This window comes from Mercenaria mercenaria, chromosome 16 (assembly GCF_021730395.1).
Source record: "Mercenaria mercenaria strain notata chromosome 16, MADL_Memer_1, whole genome shotgun sequence".
Classification (NCBI taxonomy): domain Eukaryota; kingdom Metazoa; phylum Mollusca; class Bivalvia; order Venerida; family Veneridae; genus Mercenaria; species Mercenaria mercenaria.
The window spans coordinates 42,778,223-42,801,689 of record NC_069376.1 but is presented as its reverse complement, the minus strand read 5'-3'; the positions used below and the strand labels follow the sequence as shown (position 1 = coordinate 42,801,689).

General features: G+C 34.8%; 1 protein-coding gene across 2 annotated transcripts; it reads right to left on the bottom strand.

The window, feature by feature from the left end:
- Positions 1-490: 490 nt before the first annotated feature.
- Positions 491-19,613, bottom strand: LOC128549664 (uncharacterized). Of its 2 annotated transcripts, XM_053526857.1 has the most exons (6): positions 19,430-19,613; positions 18,650-18,732; positions 17,750-17,911; positions 8,523-8,652; positions 5,896-6,078; positions 491-1,957 (listed from the first exon to the last, which is right to left on the bottom strand). In XM_053526857.1, the coding sequence occupies exons 3-6, from the start codon at positions 17,885-17,887 to the stop codon at positions 1,710-1,712; spliced, it is 699 nt and encodes a 232-aa protein (XP_053382832.1). In that variant the 5' UTR covers positions 17,888-17,911; positions 18,650-18,732; positions 19,430-19,613; the 3' UTR covers positions 491-1,709. The 2 variants fall into 2 exon arrangements, with proteins under 2 accessions (XP_053382832.1, XP_053382831.1); XM_053526856.1 differs by lacking the exon at positions 18,650-18,732.
- Between the last annotated feature and the right edge of the window lie 3,854 nt (positions 19,614-23,467).

The following is a 23,467-nucleotide window of genomic DNA, read 5'->3' as shown; positions in this document are numbered from 1 at the left end:
AGGAGCTGTTTGCTCTAGATATGACCTAGATTCCAATGTCGACATTATTTTCACTTGTTTTGAAGCGTTCGTATTACTACTAACAACACGTTCTGTCGTTGTTCCACTTTTGTTGTTGTCCTCTAACCTGCCTGGGGTGACTGTATTAACAACTCCTGCATGGATATCATTACGCATATTTTCAGAACGATTGCTTTTGTGTCTTGGAACATTTTCTTCTTCCAATGAAACGTTTTTTAATCTTTTAATTTCTGTTCTTGTCATACCAAGTTCTTCAACCAGGATACTTTCGTCTAGTTTGACGAGTAGTTTTCCATCTATCTGATGCGTTGCAAATGATTCAGAATACTTTTCCATTCCTGTATTCTGCAATTGTTTCAAAACATCTTTGACAGAAAACTCCTCAATGTTCTTTGCACGTGTCTCTGTAGGTTTGTACGCTGATAGAGTGTCGTAATTGTTGTCTTGTCTCTTCCCTATGTTTAGACAGCAAATTTTAAACTAATTTATGATAAAAAGGGAAAGTACAGTTCAAGGACGCCCTTTAGTATTACTTGCTCTTTTCATAACTTTTAATCACAGGAACAGTTTGAAATATGCATTAACTAAATGCAGTAATGCATCTTAACGTAGTGGACCCGCATTGACAGTCGGCAAATGCCGTATTACCCGTATGCGATTTCGGCATTACACGGTTTTTACCGAAAACCATGTGTGCTTTGTGCTATAGCTACGCCCGAAAACTGTTGAAGTGCCTAATTTGAAGACGACATCACACGGAAATTGCCGAGCGTCATTATGAGTCCACTAGCATAAAATAGATTCGAGATTTTAGAAGTGTTTAAAACAGACAAAAGATCCGTATCATAATATAAACCTAAAACTGTTTTATTTGATTAAACACCTATATTTACATAAAACATATTCCATGGCGTTTTACAAACACATGATAAAAATGCACATCTACATCTAAAAATTAAAACATTTTATTTGAAATAAATGAGCATAAATATTATCGTTAATAAACTATTAATTATTAAACAGGCATCTTAAAACTTAAGAAGATAAGAGTAATAAAATATTAAAATATAACTAGTAATACAGCTGTTTTGTAAGTAAATAAGTAAGTAAGTAAAAGTTAATTATAGTGGCATGTCCATAATGTATTACAAACAACTGTTACACAAACATGTACTTCTGTATTAAACAGTGATAAAATTGCACATATTCGAAAGTTTTTACACAGTAAAAATTATCCGTTCACATTACCACAATATCTTCAAAATCACAGTAATAGGCTGTAACAATCTGACTAAAGTACATCTCCTATTCATAGCCTCGTTCTGACGACCCTTTCGCTAGCCAATCGGAGCTTAACTTACAACATTTTGCAAATCTACCTGTAGCCTTGACTTTTGATATTTACAATTCTTATGTCGTAATGTGTCAGATAGCCGGTTAACTCAGTTGGTAGGCCACTTGCTTTGTAAGCGAGTGGTCCCGGGTTCGAGCCCTGGAATAACTGCACAATTTTCTTACTCTTTGACATTAGAACAAGTCGTCTGATTGGTTAAAATAAAAATAGCAATACTGGAAATCCAAAATATACAGAAGACGTATGTGAATGGGTCGTTCTCAGATCTTCGTTTAGAAGATCAAGTACTTAAGTCAGATTGTAGGCTGTAACTATTCCATAACAATTCATCTTATCAAGATGTCCAAACTGATAACATAGTATTTGGGAACATTGATATTTTCAAATATAATTTTAATAAAAATGAAAACTTACTCTGATTTCCAAATTGTAGATCATATTCTATGTAGGAACTCTTACGCTCAAGCTCGCGGACGTAGGATTTCCAAGACCCTTCGCTCTCCCCTTTTATTCCAGTTACTTTAGAGAGGCGTAATTGAGATAGATACAAAGGAATATGAACAACATCCTCATCGAATTTTCCTGTACAAAAAATACATGTGGTTGAAAGTTAAGGACAGGCATAATTAAATACAACCTCCTCATCCATGTTTCCTATTAAACGATACACATGGCAAATAATGCTTTTAGAGAAGCATAATAAAAACAAAACGGAACGAGAACAATTTCCTCATTCCAATTTTCCTGTTCAAAGACACACAAGGTAAACTTAGTATTTAAAGGTGCATAAATAGATACAGAGGAATCTAAACAACTTCCTCCTCCAGTTTTCCTGTTCAAAGATACGTATGGTAACTAAAGTTTTTAGTGACGCATAATAAAATACACAGAATATGAACCAGTTACTCCCCAATTTGTTTTTCTGTTCAAGGATACATATGGTAAACAAAGTTTTTAAAGAAGTATACAACTGATTATGAACAACTTCTTAGTCCATTTTTCCTGTTCACAGATACATTTTGTAAATGAAGTATTTGGAGAGACGTAATTAAGATACAACGCGGAGTATAATCAATTTAAGCGGACTAATTAACCAGTAAGCCATCAGGACATGCACAATAAATTGCGTCTGACTCTAACTTTTTTAAATTATTCAATATTATTCAACAATGAAATATTAGACACAATATTAGGTAAAATATACACGCCAAGTGACACAGAATGAGCTAATACCAAACTCAAATGAGCCAATATGTGGAAATCAGGGCAAATACAGGATTCAAGCATTCTGACTGATTCTAACGGGAGGGCCAATACCGAAAAGTTACTTCCGTTAGATTTTTTAATAACACCACTTTGTTTTACATAAAAAATTCGTTTGCAACAATTTTCACATCCGCTTAAATCTGATACAGTGACTGAGCGGACGAACGTCTGTGTTGATGATAACGATAATGTAGGCTGCTTCGGTTAGTGCAAAACAAATTCCTGAAACAAGTCTCTGACATTTTGTTTGAAGATAAAGAATATTCTGCGAAACTGGGATGAATTGAAAGGATGACACTTATCTTAAATATACATTTTGTGCAATTACAGCTAGGAAAAGGATTATACATGGAACAGTGAACAGAACATCAGCTGTAACAATTTTGGATAAGAATAAAACGAGGCTTGGCGCGTATAATATGAGCTTGGTCGTTTGTATTAACTAATCAAGACATATGTGTACAAATGTGTACAATTTTGTGTCTCGTTACCAGCAATCCTCAAGAAAATGACACGAAAAGCAGTTTTTATTTCAGTCGAAAATCAAACCCTTACCCAGCTAGATTTTTATAATTAACTTGTCCATCTTTCGATTTGTACAGTATCATTAACTATAAAAAGGGACAGTTACCAAAAAGATACTTACTGAATGGCGAACAGTGTAGATCATGATCTACACTGGTCGCAAAGGCCGAATCAATCTTGTATAGCATGATAAGGGTAAATAATGGTAAAATAACTTGATACGAATGTGGATAATTGCCTTAATAACATGACCCACGGTGCATGAGTGTAGTAAACCCATTAATTATTTTACGTATTAAATGGGTAAGTAATACACTAGTGTAATAGATATGCAAATGAGCCGAATCACTATCACTACGCGCTGTCAAAAAAGTAAGCAAACATGGCGTCGAATGACATTTCTGTCAATGATCAGGTTCGCATCGACGGTCACGGCCTTCGGAACGTCAGTGAGGTTGTCTTCCGCGGATTTACAACATGCTACATGGTCAGGCTAGTTGATAGTAACTTTGAAGTTGAGCTTGAACGGGAGAGATTGACGATCGTGTCTACCAAGGAGATGAACGCTATGTCCGAACAGACTCCACGGCCAAGGTCCAGATTTAATATCGTATCTGACTCTGATGTTGACGCATTTAACCACCAACAAAGTAATAGAAACACTCTTATAAAAACTGTAAATGATTTTAAAAAATTGAAAGCTTTCTTTGAAGAGCCAGAGATAAACGAAATTCGTGAAATTCATGAAATTTCTGACCATGAACTGTCTCCATTACTTGGTCGTTTCCTAGTCAGCGTTAGAAAGCAAGATAGCGAGAACTATGAGCCTTCTGTCCATCGTGGAATTATATCCAGCTTTGACCATCAGTTACTTCGTAAACACTATAGACAAACAAATTCTCTGGGTCCTGGATTTGCCAAAGTCGAGGAATCCTGGCTATGAAACAACGTCAACTGAAAAAAGATGGGACGGGTAACCTGCTTAAAAGCAGTGAACCGCTGTCTGATAATGACATAGACCAATTGTGGAACACTCATCAACTTGGTACAAGTACACCGGACACTGTACTTCAAAGACTTTAGTTGTTTAATACCATTCATTATGGGCTTCGGAGCTGTCAAGAGCACCGCGATAAGTGTTGGGGTGACGTTACTCGGATGGCCGATGAAGACGGGCATGAGTATTTGCAATTTACTGAGAGACAAATCAAAACTCGCTCAGGTGAAAATCCGAGAGATGTCAGAGTAATAAATCCGAAAATGTGGGCAAATTCAGTAAATCCGGATCGATGCCAGATTAAAGTCTACACACTTTATGCTGAAAAACGACTTGTGAATTATTCAGAACCCTACCATCCATTTTATATTGCAACAACAACTGTGCACTTATTTTCACCCAGTGATACTTGGTTCAAACGGAATCCAGTCGGAATCAACAAGCTAGGATCTATGATGAAAAGAATAGTCCAGCATTCAGGTCTAAATACAAGTAAACGCCTCTCTAAACAGAGCACGGAAATATCTTGTCCCGAAATTGAACGACAGTAACATTCCGCCTAACCAAATTATGCAAATATCAGGTCATAAGAATATAAAATCCATCAACAATTATAGTCACATTATTCAGAATCACAGGCAAATTTCCGACACCCTTTTATTCAAATGCAAAAGAAAACCGTCCGGAGAATGTTCCGTATCCGTGTTCAACTTCAAGACCATGGTCTAACCACAACACAACGATTCAAGATCCACTCTTCAAGTAATGTATCTGGTTGCTTTCAGAATATTTTCAGCGCTCCCATACATGGTGGAACTTTTCATGTGCATGTCCATCAAGCTGAATCCACAGCAAAACAATCTTCTCGCTACAAACGCGTACGATGCATTGACAGTGACAGTGACTAAATTAATTTTCATATGCAAGGAGCCCGCTACAAAACTTTACACATATGCGCAGTGGTGTCATGTGATACTTGTTGATACTTTGATATTTGCACTAACGATTATGTTTAGGCCTTTTTATTGTCTTTACAACATATTACACATTTGGCTGAATAAAGCCAATAGTAGTTTTCAGTGATCACGTATATTTTCCTTTGAATTAAATTAAATTAAACTGGTACTACATTTTTAGCTCATGTGTTTCAGAAACCGTATCGCCATTTCGACCCAATTCTCAGAACGACAGAACGCCAAGACGACGTTTTTAGGGCGCCATTTATAGTGTCGTTCTTTCGTTCTGTCGCGTTGCATTCTTCGTTATATCGTTTTGGCGGGGGCGCCAGAACGAGGGAACGAAACAACGCCAAAAGAGGAAAACGTCGTTCTTTCGTTATGACGGGGACGCCAGAACGACACTGGCAGAAATCAGCCACCATAAGATCCTCTATTTATTCTTATGGTGTTCTGGCCAGTATTCAAAAGTTGAATAATAATTTCGTCACTAATTGAGTGGGTTATTAGCCAGTATTTTGTCCGCAGTCAGTCGTATATTGATTAATAACATTGTATAATAGGTCGAACAACCTCTTAAGAATAATAAAACATTTCTATACGTGTATCTTTTGAGACAGAAAAGCAGTAAAACATGTAGAACTGAACTACTATTGCGTAATAAAAATAATGTTATACGCAGTCATGTAGTTGCGGATAATCAAAATTAATCAAATTTATCTAATAGTTTTCAGTTATGACTTATATATGGAGGATATGATACATGTATACCTTACCTGTAGTTATGAAGTTTCCAAGTAGGTACATTTCTTCAAACGTGTCAGTGAGTTCTATATAAGGAATGTGCTTTGTGTTTATGCTTTTATTTCCGCATGTTATGGTCTTCCCAGGCGGAAACTGTACTGACACTGGTAGCTTGTTCGTCCTCAGTATTTCATACAGAAAATGTTCACGATCGGCTGAAAGAAATACCAAACATTTCATCTTGACGACTGATATAAAAGCTCTCCATTTGCAAGAAAAGAAATCCACGACAAAAAGACATCTTTGAAAGCCTACAAACTATGTGACAGAATAATCTTAATCCACCCATAAATACCTACATTTGACTTTATTTTCCTATAAAAATGACACATTTTCTATACTTCTTAAGGCCCTTCTGCAATCAATACTTCCCTGTACTTCTGAATGCCTTTAGAGAACGCTTTGCATTTTTGCAAATATCTGAGTATTTAAATATGTTGCCATCAAATATAAAAGTAACTTAAAGTTCACATGAAAGAAATATTAAACTTAACAAGTGAGTCAATACATTAATCCTTTTTCTAAACCAGAAATCATCTATTTCTGTATCACAATTCCTGTTTTATCGAAATCCTATTATATTTTTGAGACAAAATTTTATGTTTCTATCCATATTCTTCAGGATGAGTTCATTAACAGCAAACTCCATTTTCATGAACATAGTACAGATAAAAATGAAGTCATTGGAATTTAAAACGTGGCACAATATAAATATTAGGTCAACGCTATCAAAACAAATACTGTTCAGATCAGCCTTCTATGCAATGGTCTCCGCATTCAGTAAAGAGAATCCTACCATCAAAATATTAGGTCAACGCTATCAAAACGAATACTGTTAAGATCAGTAATCTACGCAATGATCTCCGCATACAGTAAAGAGAGTCCTACCATCAAAATATTAGGTCAACGCTATCAAAACAAATACTGTTAAGATCAGTCTTCTACGCAATGATCTCCGCATACAGTAAAGAAAATCCTACCATCAAAATATTAGGTCAACGCTATCAAAACGAATACTGTTAAGATCAGTCTTCTACGCAATGATCTCCGCATACAGTAAAGAAAATCCTACCATCAAAATATTAGGTCAACGCTATCAAAACAAATACTGTTAAGATCAGTCTTCTACGCAATGATCTCCGCATACAGTAAAGAAAATCCTGCCAACAAAATATTAGGTCAACGCTATCAAAACAAATACTGTTAAGATCAGTATTCTACGCAATGATCTCCGCATACAGTAAAGAAAATCCTACCATCAAAATATTAGGTCAACGCTATCAAAACAAATACTGTACAAATCAGCCTTCTACGCAATGGTCTCCGCATACAGTAAAGAAAATCCTGCCAACCAAATATTAGGTCAACGCTATCAAAACAAATACTGTTCAAATCAGCCTTCAACGCAATGGTCTCCGCATACAGTAAAGAAAATCCTACCATCAAAATATTAGGTCAACGCTATCAAAACGAATACTGTTAAGATCAGTAATCTACGCAATGATCTCCGCATACAGTAAAGAAAATCCTACCATCAAAATATTAGGTCAACGCTATCAAAACAAATACTGTTCAAATCAGCCTTCTACGCAATGGTCTCTGCTTGGAGTAAAGAGACTCCTACCCTCACAAACATTTTTATTGAGATTTTCATTTTTATTAATCGTTTTAGCAACATTTGATATTATAATTTATTATTAAAACTGTAAGTATTAGCAGTGATTAATTAAGTTGATAAGTCTCTAAAACCAGTGAGGCAAAGAATTTCACATCCGCCGGGATAATCTTTGCGTTAGATAATTGTTTGACGATAATATATCAAGCTAATGATATTTGATATTATTAAATCTATATTAATAGTCCTTTCTATTGTTCTAGATGTAGTCACATGATCAATGATAAAAAGGCTGAGCCAAAAACACGTATTGACCTGCAGCTGTGACGTCATTACGGTTTGACGTCAAAACAATGCGACGTCGTAATAATTTACTACGAAAAATTACCAAAGGCTGCAATCTTTGTACTTATACGTAAGCTGGATTTAATAAGAAAACAATTGTTGCCTTTTAGTTTCGGTCGATATGTGGTTTATCGACCTGATAAATCCACATATCGGCCTCACCAAAAGGCAATAATTGTATATTATCTTTACTTTCGGTTGGCAAAAATATCCGTATTCATTTGTTTTTCTTGTGTTTTATTATAGAGACTACTTTTTCCTTATCAGTATATACCAGTAGGAGATATTTTACATGTCATAGTCTTTCTTTTGATGTCAGTGTAAACGCTTTAGTGATACTTAAAAACACCTTTATGTTGTCAAAAGTTTGTACAAGAGCAGAAAGATTTACAGTCTTTTAGGCTGTGATATATCAAAGCTTTAAGGAAGGACGCTATATATTCGCTCAAGCTCTTGATTACATCAGCTGGGTGTGCTGAATAATGGTAAAAGAGAACAACTGCACGCGACATACTTTGTCCGAGGTATTTGTAACCGTTTTCCATATTATGTCTCGCCCAATATCTGACTCTTTTCCCCAAAGGTGCTATCATATTGCGTAACACTGTGGCAGCCACTCAAACGGATAGTATAACTTACATGTATGTGTCTTTACGATACAGAACTTTTCACGGAACGTTGTAGGGATGCTCAACAAACGAAACCTGTTTCCACCATGCATTTTGGCTACCACTCGATCCTGTTTGGAGATAGCTACTATGAAAAATACCTGTAAAATACGATACAAAGGAACTATGTAGCTCTGGATAACAAGCTGTGTAAAATGCGATGCAAAGGAACTATGTACCTCTGGATAACCAGCTGTATAAAATGCTATGCAAATGAACTGTGTAGCTCTGGATAACCAGCTGTGTAAATGCGATGCAAAGGAACTGTGTAGCTCTGGATAATCAACTGTATAAAATGCGATGCAAAGGAACTGTGTAGCTCTGGATAACCAGCTGTATAAAATATGATACAAAGGAACTTCGTAGCTCTGGAAAACCAGCTGAACGGTATTCCATTTTTCTAGTTCACAAGTTTGACTTTTAAGAATGTGTGAAAAAAGATAACCATTGAATAGGCATTTAGGAAACATCGTTAATAGGGGTTTAATTTTACGGCGAAATAATTTTTTTTTTGTTGAGAATACATGTACATCATGTTACACTGTTCTTACAATAAGCGAAAGGCAAACATCCTACGAATTTATTTAGTTTAGGTCGTTGACATCTGTAACTGCCGGATATTGCCGAAATCTGTATTACGAATAAAACAATCGTATGGAAATTACAGGTTGCTATTTCGGATCCATTACCTCAAAACATAACAACAAAATTGCACGCCATTGTAAGTATCTATATATAGAAATGGATCTGTTCAAATGGTGAAAATACCTTAATACATTCTAGTTTATGGCCAAAATGTGTCTGTTCATAGAAAATTACAAACTACCTGTAAAATTGAATAATTAGAAAATAGTTTTGCTCTAGATAACCCATTTAACAATATTGCATTTTCCTAGTTCGCGAAATTGTCTAAGATTATCGCCAATGAAAACATTATATGTTTCATAATTGTATAAAATGTTTACAAATTTGTGATGCTTTTGATTACTTTTGAATTTATTGCGAAATTTAGTTGGCAATATTCATTTCGTGGAGTCAAAATGAGATTTTTTTGAAATTTCATAGCTAGAAATATGAAGACTTAAGCGTTTCGTCAGGTTATAAATTCATAAACCTATGGAGACAAAATAAAATAACATGTTATATAACTGTGAAATACCGATCACTCACACTCTCGCTCAGGCATTGATGGCTGGCTCGAGTATAATAACTGAAGAAGCTTTCGTGTGTACGGGCCCTCCGTAAGGATTTTAATTAACCCAACATACAAAACTCTTTCACCTATATAAAAATACAGTTCGGCAACAAATGGAGGTTTTAAATGAGGTCGTAGAAATTTAGCGGTGTGCCGTAACCATGGAAACGGCTACTGAAGCTGGTAATCGCGGAAACTAAAAAAACTTTTATTGTCATGTTTCAAAAGGTAATAGTATTAACAACTTGATTTTGTCATATTTTCATTAAGTTATGAATACCTATTGTTTGCAGGGATTATATTTTAAATAACTTATTAAATTTCTTAATTGTTGTCAGCTCGTGCAATTTTAGTAGCACGTGGATTCAATTGTGAACCAACAAGATGCCTGTTTTAATCAGAAAATATGGTTGGACTTAATTACAACTATGGCTGATTTTTGGCTTGAAAATGTTGTATAATACGCATGCAATTAAAATTAAAATAAATAACATCATTTTATACATTAATGCAGCGGATTAATTCGCATCCTGTTACGAAATCAAGTATTTTATACTTCTATCACTTTAATAATTAATCATATTACCGGCCTTCTATCCATAATTCAGCTGTAAACTAGGCCTAGAGTAAAGACTTCCAGTGTGTGAAGAGCGGTTCCACCAAAGTGATGCTGATGTTCATGCACATGTTTCTATGGAAACCTGGTGCGCCATGTTATTTGTCAATTGCTAAATATCAGATATAAATGTTAAATGCCAAACACCTTATACAAAATGTTTTGAAGACGAAATGACATTTATTAAGTACTATGGAAGGCTATGGAAAGCCGGTGCGCCATGCTAACTGTCAATTGCTAAATGACAAACAGTTATTGCAAAATGCTATTTGCTATATGCTTAATGTCAAATATTGCCTGTTAATTAAATTAATTAATTAAACATTTGTTAATTGCAAAATACGAAACAATAAATGCCAAATGTATATTGCTAAGTATTTATTCAGATAAAGAGCTGAATATATCAGTGCATAAATGCATCCTTTAAATAGTCATTGGCCTTTGAAACATAACTTTGTCTCTATTAAATAAATTTCTTAAAACTTTAGAGTGAAGAGTTTCGAGCGTGTCATCTCATAACCTTTAGAACATGTTATTGCTTCAAATCAGGCTGATAGAACTTCATATGTTTTCACATATTTAAACAACAGTCATTAGTTTGAGGAATACAGATCATTAACTCACAAAGTTAAAGCATTTGACGAGTAGCATTTATCATTTGGCAATAATTATAGGCATTTAGCACAAAGGATATGACATATAGCATTTGATATGTATGGAAGGCCGGTGCGCCATGAATATAGCCAAATGCTAAATGACAAATATTTAATGCTAAATGCCAAGAACTTAATGCTAAACGCCAAATACTTAATACTTAATGCTAAATACCAATTACTTAATGCAAAATGCCAAATACTTTATGTAAAATGCAACATACCAAATGTTATATGCCTATGGAAGGTCAATGCGCAATGCTAACTGCAAAAGTGTTAATGCAAAATGAAAAATACTATTTACGAACTGCTTAATATCAAATATTTCAAACGGTACTTTGCTTTATTGTTAAAATAATAAATGCCAAAATGCTCATTGCTAAGTTTTCATTGAAATAAAGAACTGAATACATCAGTTATATAATCATTGCCCTTCGTTACATAACTTTGTCTCTGTTACATATTTTAGTCTAAACATTTTACAGCAAAATGTTTCGGTTCCATGTCCCCGTTACATCTGCAACGTTATTGCTTTAAATTAGACTGGCATTTTCAAAAGAGTAAAAGTTACATTCATTAGTAGAAGAGATAAAGATCATAAAGATTGATAATTTGAGAATTACCATTCATCGTTTGACAAAAATAATTTGTTTTTATGAAATTTAGCATTTTGTAAATGGCATATAGTATTTTGTATGTAGCATTTAGCGTTTAGCATTAAGTATTTGACATTCAACATTAAGCTATTGACAATCAGCATTAACTATTTCTTATTTAGCATTTGGCAGTTAGCATAGCGCATCGGTCTACACTAACTGAGCAGGGACAATGAGCCCCAGTGTTACGAAAAGAGAAGTTGGCCAAGCATTTTAGATGATGTTAGATGATCAAAATATTTTGCCGCCATCTGTTTTTGCAATTCAATCATCAGACATAATCACAGAGCGAAGGAAGCTAGGGGTTTACTCAACTTCTTGTAGTCCGTATCTTGTAGGACTGCTTACACCAAACAGAAAGTGACAACTCGGTGTTACATGTTAAGTAGTCCAAAATGTAGTTCCATGTTGTTGATGAGATCTTGTATATGAGTCAGATAAGGATGTGACAGTTATAGCTTTGGCTTAGCTGTATTGCTTATTGTATTGAGAAAAGATCTAGATCACTTTCACTGTGAATTTCCATGTCTACATTTATACGGGTTATCGCTAAATGACAAATTTCATGGGAGTATTTTCAGAGGGTGGTGCTTTTATTTCAGACAGATAATGTTTCTTTAATATATGTAACCTAACATTTCAATATATGCTATATTTAATGGCTATATATGTGTTTTAATATCATTGAAACGCTGTAAAGCACTGAAAAAGAAGTCTCAAGATATAATTGTTTATATGAAACAAAGGAAGAATGTAACCTTGTACCATTTCGGTAAATTTTCACTCAAAGCAAATTGATTCTAATATAGTGTGCATATTGATAAGTACCGGAACATTCGTACTAAGTTGCAATAAAGAATTAATCCTAGCACTGAGACGTCTAGGATTTATTCAAGTTGCTCAAATTGAGTAGAGGGGAGTACGTGGGGTTGGGGGATCCGGGGTTTGTCCACCTGGACTTATTCATTAACACTCAGAATTCGTCTTTGCACATAGTCCAATACTAACTTTCTGTTTGCTTATTAAAACGAGATTATGACCGCCTCGGTAGCCTAGTGGTAGAGCGTCCGCTTCGAGTGCGGGAGGTCGTGGGTTCGATCCCCGGCCGCGTCATACCAAAGACGTAAAAAATGCTACTAGTAGCTTCCTCGCTTGGCGCTCAGCATTAAGAGGATAGTGCTAGGACTGGTCAGCCCGGTGTCAGTATAATGTGACTGAGTGGGGTATCATGCCACGTGTCTACAGCGTGATAATCCAGTGAGGCAGCACTATAAAGTTGGGCATTGTGCTCACTGCTACAAGTAGACACCGTCGTTTATATGACTGAAAAAATGTTGAAAAAGACGTTAAACCCGAACACACACATAAAACGAGATTATGGTATATGTATGTTTTTCAATGTTTAGAATGTAAGTCATAATAATAGTAAAACGATCATTTGGATGTAATTTTTTTTCATTTAGTCAATAAACTGTGAAGTGTTTTTGTATATAAAATAACTAGAAATATGCGACTTATTGAAGTAACGCAGCCGGAATGAAAACGTATAAAGATAACTTTTAATGACCATCCTTTTGCAAACTGACACTTAAACATAGATATTTTCTTCCTAACCGCATGCAGAGGAAGTATACTGCTAGTAGACCTTTACAACGGACACGGAGTTGTAAATGTAAATGTAGACGTACTATGTACTTTGGTCAAAATCCGGGGGATTTCTCAAAACATAAAATTCGGAACACGTCAGTTTCAATAAACAGCGGCGTCGCATATAATGTCATAAATTGGGTCTCTATATAAGCATATTATATACCATATTTGATGGATAATATGTCATCCCAAGCTGAAGTTGTTGGCCGAAAACTGTTTTTCATCTATTTGTATTAACCATGTAGTTGAAATTACCTCGAGCGGCCCCAAATATAATCCAAGCCTTTCTATCCTAGTAAGCTTCGTGGTGATATTTCAATCATATTGCGAGTTATTGAACTGATTTTTTTCACACCATGATTATGATATACTGTGTTCAAGTCATCTTAATTGAATAATCTTCTTGATTGCATATCCTTCTATTCCGTTCTATTTTAAGTATTGGCGACATTGACATTGACTTAGGCGGTCCCACTGGCTTCTACAGAAGCTTGCTATATACAGAGTTTGGTGACAATTTGTCAATTCGAACTTAAGCTATAGAATGGACACCATATGCTCTGCTTGACGATCCGATTGTTGAATGATTTTTCATCTATTTTTAGTGTGACATTTTGCCCTTTACAGCATTTACCCTAATGCCATCAACACTGCCAAAACAAAGCAAAGTTCCGATCGGGATTTTAACCACAACTCTCCAAAATTCCTAAATGTAAAAATGTATTCTTAGATCACTGCACACAGTGGAATTTTTCAAGAACAGCACATTTAGTAATGAACCTTCTGGCTGCAAACACAATTCGAGCTTTGGTTTTTCTTGAAGCTACCTGTGGGCAAGGTTTCACTCTAATATAAATTCATTGAGAGAGACACATTTTTTAGAAATGTATTAGCAATAGTGATACTGCCATTGACTCTAGCGCCCCAAACACTACCAAAGCTAGGTCTCCAAATAAATTTGCTATAGACTACTTATCGTGAAAATTTGCCAATCTGAAAAGTTGTTGACCAGAACCACCTTACCCCAAGCTAGTAATAACCAGGCATTTTCTATAACGGCACTATGTCTGAATTCTTGTACGACAGGCATTTACTGGGATAAACATAAATTCATTAATTGCATTTTAATATGTAATTATATAAAAATGGCTTAAATTATTGGAGTGCAAGGAAAGGGATAAAATGAAAATTGAGATATTGGTGTCATTTTATAATTATGACTTTATCACTAATAACGCCACAAGATTTTATAAAAAGCGCATAGTCCATAGTGCAAATGTAGTACTGTTTTCCTATAAACTAAACAAATTAAAGCCACAATACATGGCTGGACTGAAGTTCGTGACTGGTTTGCTAAAACGTTATGATTTATAATAAATATTTGTTAATTATAAGAACGAGGAAGAAACACTTGCCTTATTTCTTTAAATATAAAATGCTCGTCACCAGCCTCGCGTTTTATTATGTTAATTAAATAGTTGAATAAATTCAGTAAAAAAACTCACTTATGTAAGATCATCTATGTATTTCACCAACATCTGTAAAATTCAAATATTAAGACCGTCGACATTTTCCTTTTAGATAATTCACTCATGTGAACGTTTATCAAAATTATGTTATTCTGTATTATGTTAAAAGAATATACAGAATTTGAAATTTCAACCGTTTCATTGAAACCAATGATAAATAGAATGAAAAGTAAGGTGCTTCGATGAATTCTTAAAAGTTTGTGATTTTGAGCAGTGTAGTTTGTAAAACTTCTAGAATGTATGTTTCATTAAAAGGTAATGCATGAAACATCGCTTGGTAAACATCGCTATAGCTAGCAAACTACGGGGACCCACACACATATTTTGTAATTAATGTTGATCTGAAAGCGACACAGGATAAGTAAAGTACATAAGCAATTTTGAAGTAACGTTCAAAATGTTGAGTTATATTTCACTTGTTCATAATACTTCAAACCGCCGACCTGTGTAAATCTAATTATTTTACGAATCAGTAGAGACTATACTCTCGTCTCTTATTAATATTCAATAAACAAGTTGTCAATATAGTTACGATATCTCCATATTTCAAAGTGCTGTTGTTAAAAGAACAATAAAATGCATAGAAACTCATTTTAGTAAGATATTTAGCTTCCTCTGACAAGAATTCAGATCTTCGAAAAATACGGTATACTTTACAAATTTTGTTATGTGATAGAGGTAGCTCTTCCTTCCACATGCCCATGTAAATAATGGAATGTTTATCCATTGTGGATATTATTTATTATTATTTTTTATTTCATTTATTTATTTTTTTTTATTTTTTATTTTTATATTTTTGACTTTATAGCAAAAAAAAAACAAACAAACAAAAACACGGTTTTTAGCGTTATACAGTATTTCACATATAAATGACGTCATCAGTGACGCCATTTGTAACTAGAAACGCTAATAACGTTATTTTCAAATACTTGCTTGTAGATGTATAAGCATAATTTATCTATCAAAATATTTTATTACAGAAAACCATACCAATCCCTTTGAGAGAAATTTACATTCCTAATTCTAATATGCACATTTTAATAGACAAAAAGTGAAAATGTGAAATAGCTTCCTTTTACACTAGTCTAAGCCCTTAATTTATCTTCAATAACAGCTTGAACAGGTAAAAGTTTTGAGATGACCCCTCAAATTTAAATGAAGTACAGAGTACATGTACGTTTACATTTCCATGTCCGTGATAAAGGTCTACTATAAATGTACATGAAAGAAGTACAGACATACTTTTTCAAAAAACATCGTATATACATTTGATTTTTCCATCCGGGCTATATACACAATATGAAGTGTACAAACTGGTAACATACCTATGGTGATGATATCTCCTGAAAGTTGATTTCAACAGAGTAACAATAAGTGACCCACTTCAAAATAAGAAATACGCAAATCATTATTATTATTTCAAAAAATTTATTGTACATTCTTTCCACATGCACAGTAGCAGTATCACTTTGGTAGAATCGCTCTACACACACTGAAAGCCTTTACTCTAGGCCTAGTTTACTCCATGATGGTACCGCTGAATTATGGAGAGAAGTCCGGCAATATGATTAATTATTAAAGTGATAGAATTATCAAATCTAAAATACTTGATTTCGTAATAGTAGATCTAATGGTAAAAATATCAACAAAAAAGAGAACAATTTTATGCATGCATTATATGTTAAGCGTATCTATACAATACTGACAGCTAACAAAAGGCAGTGTCACAAAAACATAATTTATCCACATGTTTTCCAACAATTGATTTCATAAACATTGTTTTTTTCCCATATAATATACATTAAATATTCCAAGCCGATATTTAACGCGTTATTCCTTAACTTCATTGTCCATACGTATTGAAAAAGGAAGCGAATTAATAACCTATATGGCATGTAATCCGCTGCATTGATATATAAAATGATGTTAAATTGACGTATCCAAATTTTTAGAATTTTAATTGCATGCGTATTATACAACATTTTCAAGCCAAAAATCAGCCATAGTTGTAATTAAGTCCAAAAAACATTTCCTGATTCAAAAAGGCACCTTGTTGGTTCACAATTGAATCCACATGCTAATTACTAAAATTGCACGAGCTGATAACAATTAAGAAATTCAATAAGATATTTAAAATATAGTCACTGCAAAAAATAGTTATTCATAGCTTAAAGAAAAAATGAAAAAATCAAGTTGCTAATACTATTATCTTTTGAAATATGACAACAGAAGGTTTTCTGAGTTTCCGCGATTACCAGCTTCTGCAGCCGTTTCCATGGTAATGGCACACCGCTAAATTTCTACGACCGATCTTCAGTCAGTTCTTATTTTACTTAATTGTTTTATCATATTAAAATGCTTTTTATGATGGGTAAATTAAGTGTGACACATATTTTGAAAGATTCCTCGTATATAAGGGTAATATTACTCCACCGTTTCACGTAGCCCTCGGTTGTTTTCCTTATATTTGCTATATTTGGATCGCTTAAAACCCTGTATAACTCGAGCATTTTGCACAACCAATTGCCACTTTAAGCGATTGGTATTTTGCTGTACCACACATCTTTTCTAATTCGTATGATATCGATAGCTTATCAGAAATAAAAGAAAATCCAGTTGCGGCATGTTGAAATGATAAATTAGGCCAAATGATTTTTGAGACCAGTTTAGGTTTGTAGATTCGCTTACTCTGTACACAGACACAGATACTATGGGTCCAAGAAACATTATGAATATGCAAGACCCGATCTCTAATCTCTTATATCCCATTCTTTTTGTTCTTCTGCAAAATTCTAACTTCTCTAAAGCAATAGATTCTGTACGAATAACACATGGTAGTTTCCGAGGATTCGAAGGAGTGAGGTTGTACTGTATTTATGATATATCAGTGTATAAATACCTCATCTTTGTCAAACGTGTCTTCTTGGATATTTCCATAAAATCCCTCTTTGATCTTTGCCATTAATGGCAGTTGTGCTTCAAACTCTTCGTAGAATTCTGCTACATTGTAGCCTTTTGTCTCTGTCAAAAACTCCATTCAGGTAATGTTAGTATTCTGTCGCTGGATATTAAAACAAAAGATTTCTTAAGATTTCTTAAGCTTTAATGATATGACAACAAACGATTTTGTAAACAAAAAATGCCGTAAAACAAACGATTTTGGTAATTTAAAGTAAGTAAAACAAAAGATTTTTAGGTTTGGCGGATATAAAAGAAAAGATTTCGCAAGCTTGGTGGATATCGAAACGAAAGATTTTGTAAGTTTGATTGATACAAACAAAAGAAACGGGAGAAGTCGAATTCTTCACCTGAGGCGGTGAGTGAAAATCCTTACAAACGTTTAAATAGTACCAAAATATCTTCGAAAATAGGTTACGCATACCAGCCGTTAATCTCGCCTCAATCTCAAAGCATTCTACCACAGATACCACCATACCCAGGTACCTTAGTATTATGGGTCCCCCACCAGTACATGTCTCAGACTCCGGTCCCTCAGCCTCCTACAACCAGCCAGCCACAATTTCAACAAGCTATCCTAGAAAAGCTAGAGACCATGGAAATATGTCTGCATAAACTTGACATTATCGAAAAGGAAATATCCTAATGGACCCTTGAATCTGCGGTGACTGATACTAACCGAAAAGTTTCTAATATTGAAGTTATTCGCGTTGTCGATGCTCAAATATGTGATGACATCAACAAAAAGCAGTCAACCATCGATAAACAGCTGAAAGATGAAGCTTCCCACGTATCTCAGCTGTCTAAGGATGTCCACAAACTGAAATATGACAACACTGACCTGACTGAAGAAGGCCTTGACCTCCAGTCCCGGTATATGAGGGATAATCTATTATTCTTCGGTATCCCAGAATGCACAACTCCCTAGGATAGAAAACAGGAAGACTGCAAGGCCAAAATACACATCTTGTGTGAAGATTCACTGAACTTCATCAATGAACGTGAAGCATTAAAAATTGACCGTGTCCATCGTGTTGGCAGATATGTACAAGATAAGAATCACCCAATCGTAGTAAAATTTAACTACCATCAAGATAAACTTTCAGTCAAACGCAAAGCATATAAAACCTTCAACAAGGAGTATCGGGTATCAGAGCAGTATCCGAAGGCCATTTAGGATCGCAGGAAAAGACTTATCCCAGCATACTTACAGGCAAAACAGAGAGGGAAAGCAGCCTTTTTGTCATATGATAAGCTGTATGTAAATGGTCAGCAGTATACTGTTGATTATGTATCTAGCATCGAGTCCGTCTATGGTTTTTTTTTGCCGTGGCACGTACAGGGTATTAGCTCAAAACTTGATGACTGTGATTTCCTTAACTTTGTATCAGTATCAGATTATGATATTTTGCTAACCGAAACTTGGAATTCTAAACTGACAGATGTAAAAATTGAAGGATATGGCTATTTTGTTTGTGCTCGACCCAAAGTTAACCGTAAAGTCAAACGGTGACAGTGGTGGTGTTATTGTTTATTATCGTGAACATTTTCGCAATGCACTGTTTCTTGAAAATATGAATGAAAATAGAATTATCTGGTTTAAACTAAAGAAAGAATTTACCTGTTCTACTGACGATATGTTATATTCCTCCTGAAAATTGGGAGTGTGTATTCCAATGTAAATTCCTCATTATTCGAGTCACTTATCAAATGACATTCGCAAATACAGTGACCTTGGCATTGTTTATGTCACGGAGGATTTAAATTCACGCACGCTCGAGCAGCCCCGCTACATTGATATTTTGCCTAATACACAAATAACCGATTTACCTGTGCGTGTGAATCATGACAAACATGTGAACTATTACGGCTTTATTTATTTATATTTATTTATTTTGTTGGGTTTAACGTCGCACCGACACAGGTATAGGTCATATGGCGACTTTCCAGCTTTGATGGTGGAGGAAGACCCCAGATGCCCCTCCGTGCATTATTTCATCACGAGCTGGGTAGAACCACCGACCTTCCGTAAGCCAGGTGGATGGCTTCCTTACATGAAGAATTCAATGCCCCGAGTGAGGCTCGAACCCACATCGATGAGAGGCAAATGATTTGAAGTCAGCGACCTTAACCACTCGGCCACGGAGGCTCCCTATTACGGCTCTAAACTGTTAACTCTTTGTAAGGAGAATGGTATTATTATTGCCAACGGGCGATTAGAGCAAGGTTTATGTACTTTTTATTCAGTATTTAGAAATCGGACTGTTCAAAGTACTTTTGACTATTTGATTACCAGCTATGACAATCTTAAATATATACATAACATGTGTCTGTAACCCTGGCAGCATTTTACTGTGTTCGCTGAATTAATGTGTTTTATTTATATTAATGTGCGCATCGTGTCTATCTCCCTAACTTTAGTGAAAAGGTCGTATGAATGTGTCCACCAGTTTTGCACGTGCATGTATACTAATCCCGCGAAACATTTTCTTCCTGCCTATCTTTCTATTCGCTGGACACTTCACTTCTTTGTTCTGTATACTCGAACTCCCTCTTCTTTTACTGGATTTTAGGTTTATAAGTGTAAGTACCCTGTTATTTTACTGTTGTTGCAAGAGTGGCAATAAAGTTTTGTAGCTCAGACGATTTTTCATGACATGCTATAGTTAGGCTGTTGCATAGTTAGGCAAGAGTGGCAATATAAATTTTTGATATCTCAGACGGTTTATGGACATGCTATAGTTAGGCTATTGCATAGTTAAGCATTTACAGTATTTTTTTGAAATTAAACAAAATCCTCTAAGTAAACATTTAGTTACGTTCCGTATAAAACGTTCATACAAGATTTGCTAGTTAATCAGTATCTGCATTTAAAGTCAACTTTCTTTTACGATTTCCAGTGCATTATTTTTACTACACAAAATACCAAACGACAGGTTAGTAGAGCTGTATTTTGTAATAATTACAGTACAGATACGTTTTGATACATTACCTTAGCTATTGTCATAATAAGTTTGATACATTACCTTAGCTATTGTCATAATAAGGAAATCTGGTTTACAGAGGGTAGAAATTATAATAATTAGTGAGTGTTGACACTGTGTTGCAACGTAAAAGTTTGCAGACGATAAACTGCAAGGGCATTTCTTCTATTTCTAGATTCTCCATATAACAACTAACTGACATATTACTACAAAAACAACACAATTACTTTTATTTGCAATCAGGTTACATAATAGTAACATGCCCGCTCGTGATGAAATAATGCACGGAGGGGCACCTGGGGTCTTCCTCCACCATCAAAGCTGGAAAGTCGCCATATAACCTACAATGTGTCGGTGCGACGTTAAACCCAACCAAAAAAAAAAAAACATAATAGTAACAACATGATTAACAAAATTCTTCAGACTGTGGGAGTGTATAACAACAGACATATAGTATTCAAAAATATTTCGGACAGACATAGGTGTTATACAATATTTAAAATACTACATATATATATATATATATATATAGTAGAGAGAATTTATACGAACTAAATCACCACCACAATATACCAGACCAATTACGGCAAAGCGCCTAGCAGTACAAACGAACTCGCATATGCCACAGCAAGTCCACTAACCCAATAAGATTAGTTTCGATGCTGCTTAATATACGAGCCCGAATTGTACTACACATTCATACTGGTTCAACATTTGCATATATATACTCAAATCTCTGTTTTCATGTCTCATAAATCAGTAGTGACATTTTAGTCTTTTTAACTGATTGGGACCAGAGAAGCTATATTTTCTCTCTCTGAAAGTAAACTGGATCTCGTGGATACATTGAATATATACAGAGATAATTTGCATTAAGGGATATATAACTATATTCAGAACAGTTGACTTTCCCATACGTGAGATCCGCTAGGATACAAGTTCGCATTATAAATTATTATATAGTAGAGAGAATTTATACGAACTAAATCACCACCACAATATACCAGACCAATTACGGCAAAGCTCCTAGCAGTACAAACGACAAGTCCACTAACCCAATAAGATTAGTTTCGATGCTGCTTTATATACGAGCCCGAATTGTACTACACATTCGTACTGGTTCAACATTTGCACATATATAATCAAATCTCTGTTTTCATGTCTCATAAATCAGTAGTGACATTTTAGTCTTTTTAACTGATTGGGACCAGAGAAGCTATATTTTCTCTCTCTGAAAGTAAACTGGATCTCGTGGATACATTGAATATATACAGAGATAATTTGCATTAAGGGATATATAACTATATTCAGAACAGTTGACTTTCCCATACGTGAGATCCGCTAGGATACAAGTTCGCATTATAAATTATTATATAGTAGAGAGAATTTATACGAACTCAATCACCACCACAATATACCAGACCAATTACGGCAAAGCGCCTAGCAGTACAAACGAACTCGCATATGCCACAGCAAGTCCACTAACCCAATAAGATTAGTTTCGATGCTGCTTTATATACGAGCCCGAATTGTACTACACATTCGCACTGGTTCAACATTTGCATATATATACCCAAATCTCTGTTTTCATGTCTCATAAATCAGTAGTGACATTTTAGTCTTTTTAACTGATTGGGACCAGAGAAGCTATATTTTCTCTCTCTGAAAGTAAACTGGATCTCGTGGATACATTGAATATATACAGAGATAATTTGCATTAAGGGATATATAACTATATTCAGAACAGTTGACTTTCCCATACGTGAGATCCGCTAGGATACAAGTTCGCATTATAAATTATTATATAGTAGAGAGAATTTATACGAACTCAATCACCACCACAATATACCAGACCAATTACGACAAAGCGCCTACCAGTACAAACGAACTCGCATATGCCACAGCAAGTCCACTAACCCAATAAGATTAGTTTCGATGCTGCTTTATATACGAGCCCGAATTGTACTACACATTCGTACTGGTTCAACATTTGCATATATATATTCAAATCTCTGTTTTCATGTCTCATAAATCAATATATATATTGGGACAGTAGTGTTCGTTTATTTCAACTACGTAGAGGAAAAATAACTAAAGCAACGTAGTTAATCAAATTACTAATATCACCGTGAGCTTTGTGAATGAACATAGTGAACAAAGTACATCTAGCGCATTGTTTGTGTGTTTGTGTTTCGTGTGCTGCAAGTGATAGGGGTGCGCTGCGAAAACAAAAATGCATGCGGTATGCTTGCGATTTGCATTACAGTATCATTAGTTTTATGAAATTATTGAAATTTACGTAACTAGCATTAGCATTAATGATTTTCAGGTGTTTACTGAGAGCGTAAACGATATGTCACGTGATCTAGATACACAGTATGTTTGTAAACATTATTGCTCATTTTTTCGTTGTTTGTAACAAAAATCTCATTGCTAGAATAAAACCAAAAACCTAACGAACCATACGCTCATGTACTAAATGTTTTTGAAGAATGCAGATCAACAGGAGAAACAACATTCAGAGCTCGATAAAGCAGGACATAAGACAAAAGTCCAAGTCGGCTTTAACAACTGTCTATCAGAACGATGAAAGCTTAGAGCTTGACATCAAACACGTTATGTGTCTCATGGTTATAGCCTAATTTTATAAAACGTTTTATTAATTCGTAAATACA

Coding starts and splice junctions, on each gene's coding strand:
- LOC128549664 (XM_053526857.1), bottom strand. CDS start 17,887: ATGGAGTTTTTGACAGAGACAAAAGGCTACAATGTAGCAGAATTCTAC. Junction 6,079..8,522: donor TATCGTAAAGACACATACAT/GTAAGTTATACT, acceptor TATTTCTTTCAG/CCGATCGTGAACATTTTCTG. Junction 1,958..5,895: donor TGGAAACTTCATAACTACAG/GTAAGGTATACA, acceptor TTTTTTGTACAG/GAAAATTCGATGAGGATGTT.